The 5,267-nt window shown below is 55.2% G+C and overlaps 1 protein-coding gene across 1 annotated transcript in view; it reads left to right on the top strand.

Annotated features, from left to right (window-relative positions):
* SSRP1 (structure specific recognition protein 1) overlaps nucleotides 1–3,353 on the top strand; it is a 21,580-nt gene extending 18,227 nt beyond the window's left edge. The window contains exons 13-17 of the mRNA XM_019514507.1: nucleotides 930–1,053; nucleotides 1,728–1,898; nucleotides 2,146–2,237; nucleotides 2,498–2,678; nucleotides 2,790–3,353. Coding sequence (XP_019370052.1) covers nucleotides 930–1,053; nucleotides 1,728–1,898; nucleotides 2,146–2,237; nucleotides 2,498–2,678; nucleotides 2,790–2,858 — 637 coding nt within the window. The 3' untranslated portion in view covers nucleotides 2,859–3,353. The remainder of the gene's footprint in view (nucleotides 1–929; nucleotides 1,054–1,727; nucleotides 1,899–2,145; nucleotides 2,238–2,497; nucleotides 2,679–2,789) is intronic.
* Nucleotides 3,354–5,267: the final 1,914 nt, after the last annotated feature.

Genomic DNA, 5,267 nt, shown 5'->3' with positions numbered 1-5,267 from the left:
CTGTGGTGGTTGAGGGTGCTATGGCTTGGCATAGGTGCTTACCCTTCACAGTGCCCACCAGTTACAGATCCTGGCTTGGTGGGAGGGAATCTTGACAGGGGATGCTGTCAGTGCCATTTTCTCTAGGAGATGTGAGACTGACCTGCTTGCCCCTCTGTTGGGGCTTTTCACAGGAGTTGCAGGGAATATTAAGCTAAGCAGTGCCTGAGCAATGTGGCTTGGCTGACTAGTGAGGCTCCAGTTGGGTTCTTCACTTTCTGCCCCCATCGTAGCACTGCCACAAGCAAGGAAGCAGTTACTATCTTTCCTGTCTGATCTGGCTGTATTTCTGTAGCAGGTTCTGCGTGTATCTAATGTTCTTGAGCTAGTTACCTATAAGTTTTTTGGGGGCAGGTGCCTAACACCCTGGGACAAGGGCTCTAATGTTCTGTGCTCATCCCAGGCACTGCAATGAGGCATGAGGTTTGGTCTTTCCTCTTGTCTTTAGTCAGGGTTTGTGCTTCAGAATGGTGTTTTGATGAGGGCTGATGTTCTTAGATTGTACCTTGGCCAGAGGGATTCCTGAGAGAGCAGGAAAATGGGCCAAGGGGCTTGCTCTTTGAGGTCAGCACTCACTTGGGAGCCCTTCAAGTGGGAAAGATGAGGGGAGGGTACAGGGCCTTATTGGGAAATTGCAGAGCCAGAACAAGACATTACAGCTTGTTCCCAGGGACAGGATAGGCCCTGGCTTCTTTCTGGGTAAGGCTGGTTTCTGTGTAAAATGCATCTACCCCTATAGCTAGGGTCTCAGAGGTGGCCTCTTTATGTCATGCCCCCAGATAACCTTCATTTTTGTCCTTGCTAAAGCACCTTCTTGGAATTTGCGATCCCCGCCCCCAATAACTCTTCTGGGCATGGGGCTGATTCCCAGCTGATGCTTCCTCCTTCAGGTTCAACAGCCATCCCTCAGCCAGCTCCTCTAGTGGTGATGGTGACAGTGACCGTGATGAGAAGAAACCAGCCAAGAAGGCCAAAATTGTCAGGGAGCGCAAACCTCGCAAGAAACAGTTGGAGGTGAGGGCTGTGCCCAGGTGAGGGGAGAAACGGGAGGGGGTTGGATGCAGTGGTTCTGTGGTCCCCAGTGCTTTCTGCAACCAAGCAACATCCTCTGTCCTGGGAGGATGGGTGTTAGCTTCACTCCTCACTAGCTTGCCTTGCTCCTGCCCTGCAGGGATCCTCTGTTGGCACGTGAAGACCCAGGTCTTCATGCTACTGATGTGGCCAGTGAGTACCCTGAGGTCTGGGAAGCTGGTCTGAAACTCCTGCTCCCCCTGACCTGACTTCCCACAAGGCAGTGACCAGTCTGTAGAGGGGGTGACTTTGACTTAAACTCTGCTTGTGGCCTGCTTGACAAGCCCAGGGTGGTTCTGTAGCCTCCCTCCAACCTTGCCAGTCCAGTTCTGTCAGCTTAGTGGATCATCTGAGCCCTAGTAGCAACTTTCTGTCCAGGTAGAGCTCCATCAGGAATAATTCCCATCCAAAGGGCTTGTGTTGCTGGGGTCCAGTGGATATCCTGGCTGTGGGAGGGGGTGTCCCACTCTAGCCATGCTATTAATGGGGCTTGGGCAGGGGGTGACCCCAGCCCTTGCTATGAGGAGATCCTCTGAGCCCATGAGCTCTAAGGGGATCTCATGCTGCTTCTCTCTTTCTCCTTCTCCCTCCATTGCTGCCCCCTTCCACTGTCCCAGGGTAAGAAAAGCAAGGACCCCGATGCCCCCAAGCGGCCAATGTCTGCCTACATGCTCTGGCTAAATGCTAGTCGTGAGAAGATAAAATCAGACCACCCTGGTATCAGCATCACCGACTTGTCCAAGAAGGCTGGGGAGCTCTGGAAGGCCATGTCCAAAGAGAAGAAAGAGGTAAAGGACTGGGAGAAGGTGTGGTAGCATGTTTGAATGGTTAGGGTAGTGTGGGTGGGACAGGGGTGCCAGGATGGTGTTGGCAGGTCTGTGTCTGGGGGATGCCATCCTCTGGCCCTGAGGATGGGTGGCTTGCTGAGTTGAGATTGCCAGTCAGGGGTGGGATGGTGCAGGAGTAGCAGCATATTGGGTGGGGGCAGGGGTGGAACTGCTGTTGTGGGTCTGTGACACTGTGCACTTCCAACAGGTGTGGGAACGCAAGGCAGAAGATGCCAAGAGAGACTATGAGAAGGCCATGAAAGAATACAGTGTTGGGGGCAAATCAGAGAGCTCCAGGACGTGAGTGCACCAGCCTGTGGGGAACCCAGGGGAGGGTGGGAGTGATAAGGAGTCGTGTCTCCTTTTGAAGGACCCATTCTGCCTGGGGAAGGTGAGGGAGATGGTGGTGAATGGCTTCTGTTCCCTCCCATCACAGTGGAGCCTGGGCACTTCCCCAGGGTGGGGGTGAGCAAGCCCCCCATGGCTCTACCATCCCAGAGGCAGGGACCCAGGTGGTGGCTGTGGGTAACCTCTGTGCCTGGTGGCTCTCTTGCGTTCAGGGAGAAGTCGAAGAAGAAGAAGAAGAAGCAGGAGAAACAGGTGAAAGGGAAAGTGGAGAAGAAGGGGGTGTCCTCCAAGTCCCCATCCTCCAAGTCCCCAGTCAAGCCCACCACTGAAAGTTTCAAGAGCAAGGAGTTTGTCTCCAGTGATGAAAGCTCCTCAGGCGAGAGCAAGAAGGAGGTAGGTGCAGCACTGCCTTCCATGGGTGGGGGCCCCATCCTTCAGCTGGCTGCTGTACCCATGGCTCTTGCATGTGTCACCTGTTGACTCTCTTTTCATCCGTTCCCCCAGGACTCGGAGGAGGAGGAGATTGCCAGCACACCCCCCAGCTCAGAGGACTCAGCATCTGGCTCAGATTAGAGAACCTACCCCTGTCCTCCTTTCAGCCCTGCCCCTTGTGCCAATGGCACTGTTCTTAGTCAGCAGGGTAAGGCCCAGTCCTCTGTGCCCAGGTTTCCCGTCACCCAGCTGGGAGGACTGGAGGGGTGGTGTCGTATCGGGGTCCACTCCATTGGTTAGAACCAGAGCTTGGCTCTGCTCCTTCCCTGATGCCTCTGCCCTGGCCCCAGCCACCACCTTCCCTTGTGTCCTGCTCCCTGAGCTCTACCATCCTCCACAGCTCCTGCTGGTGAGGGTTTAGGAAGCACACACTTCCTTTCTTTGCATGTCACTGAAGGTTACTTGGGAGGTCCTTTGTGTGATAGGCTGTGAAGAGGGGTGGGGGAGTGCTGGGGAGCTGGCTGCAAGGGCTCTCTGGCCCTATCAGTGTTTTTATGTTTCCATTTGTTTCTTCTTTTTGTATTTCTGGGCTGCCACATGATTAATGGGTTGAATTAAAAATCAAGTGACTTTGGACGGAGTTTTTCTGTGGGTAAACAAAGAGGGATGGGATGGATGGACACGCAGACAAAAAGCTGTATCTGCCCAAGAGAGATCCACACCCTCACCTGTAGGGGACCTGCTGGCTTTGCTTGTGCCAGGTGCATATCCCTGGCACTTGTGTGTGTGATACTCCCCACAATGCTGAGTTGGGGCCAGAGCCTTATCTCACTGCCTTCCATTAAGGCTATTGGCCCCTGCAGGTGGCTGTGGCAGCCCTAATTGTGTTAAAGGGCCATCTAGCTTCTTCAGAGCAGCCTAATAGAGGCAGGCAGGCAATAGAGACCAGCCTTAAGCTGAGCTCAGGGGCTCTCTGCCCTAACTCCTGGTAGGGAGGGGCAGAACTACCCTCTGGTACCACTGTCACTTTCAAGGAGGACTTAAAGCAGCCATCCCTGCTGCAGGCACAGGTGGAATCAGGAGCTCAGCTCTGCCGTTCCCTGCAGGAGGCATAAGGGAGAGGCTACATCTTGCCATTTCTCCCCTTCCCCATCTTCCCATGATTAGTGTCATTTTCTACTCCACCTTTGGGCCTGTAGCTCTTACCCTTTAATCAGTAACAGCCAGGAGAGGAGGGGGAGCAGCTCTGTAAAGTGGATCAGCAGATGGATGGGTCTGCTTCCATTACAGCTCTCTCCCCACTGTGTTCCTGCCAAGACGTGCTAATCCAACCTGGGGAATGCGTCCTGATCAGATTAGTGCCTATTACCGGACCTCAGTGCTCCATTAGAGGAGCTACAGGAGACCTTCCGGCTCCACTTCCCATCACCTGTGATGCAGAGCTCCTTCTCTGTCGTCTTTAATTGAATCAGTGCTGAGCTGTCTTGCTGAGAACTGTCTTTGCAGCTCTTGGAGAGGGGGAAGAGAGCTGTGCCTGGTGGGGGGGAGGGGAGGGGAGGTGGAATGTGCCTGGTAGGCTGTGGCCCTTCTGAACCAGTGGAGGTTAATGTTTGTGCAGATGGAGGATGCCTTGCTAGTGAAATTCCCTAGGCTCCCATTTCCGTCAGCTTAGTTTTCTGGAGGTTATTTACTGGAACCTCCCAGCTGCCAGCAGTTAATTGGGAAGGAGATGTGCTACTGGCAGCCAAAGCAACTCCTCTATCCAAGCGGGGTGCATCTGTCCTTATACTGGTCCTGTGAGCCAAATAAAGCACTGGGGGCTCTCCCTCACTTTCCAGGGGGTGCTGCCTCCTCTCTGGGGGCAGAAGCAAGGGGCACAGGGGTGGTGTTGGGTAACACACACAAGTTGTGGGGAGAGGGCTGCTCGACACTGGTGTGATAGTGGGTGGCTGTTAGGTGGGGGGGGGGCATGTTGGAGAGAAGGTTTTGCATCCAGTGTATTGAGAAGTGCTCGCCTGAGCTTCCCCTGTTTGTAGCTGACTTTACAACAAACTGCGGCTAGGGCAGGCTTTGGGGGAGCAGGACGGGAGAGCTGCGGATGGAGGAGGCGATTGTGCGGAGGGGTGCAAGAGTGGAAAGGCTTCACCTGAACTAGCTCTAGAGCTCCAGCACCACAATCCTGCTTTCTCTCCAGAGGGGGCCCCAGGGAAGGAGGGTCATCTAGTCCCGTTCTGCGCTCGAGGTAGGGTCATCCCTAAGTAAGCTGAAGGGAGACTGTCCTCCAGGCGGGGTTGAAGAGCCGGGGTGTAAAGTTTGGGTTTAAAACTCCTAACGCACTGGTTAAAGCGCGCCGCACACTCCTCCTCAGCCTCTGGGCGCGGCGGGGCGACACGCGAGGAGCGCCCCTGGGCATGACGGAGCTACAGCCCCAGCTCCTGCAGGGCCGGGGCCGCCCGCCGGGGGTGCTGCGAGCGCATGGACCTAGGGCAGCCGCGGGGTCGCTCTAGCCGCCCTCTTGATGGCATAGCGGAGCCCCGCGCCCCTCCCGCG

Source organism: Gavialis gangeticus, unplaced genomic scaffold, assembly GCF_001723915.1.
Source record: "Gavialis gangeticus isolate Ggan-Ray unplaced genomic scaffold, GavGan_comp1, whole genome shotgun sequence".
Taxonomy (NCBI): Eukaryota; Metazoa; Chordata; order Crocodylia; family Gavialidae; genus Gavialis; species Gavialis gangeticus.
This window is presented reverse-complemented; position numbering and strand designations above follow the sequence as displayed.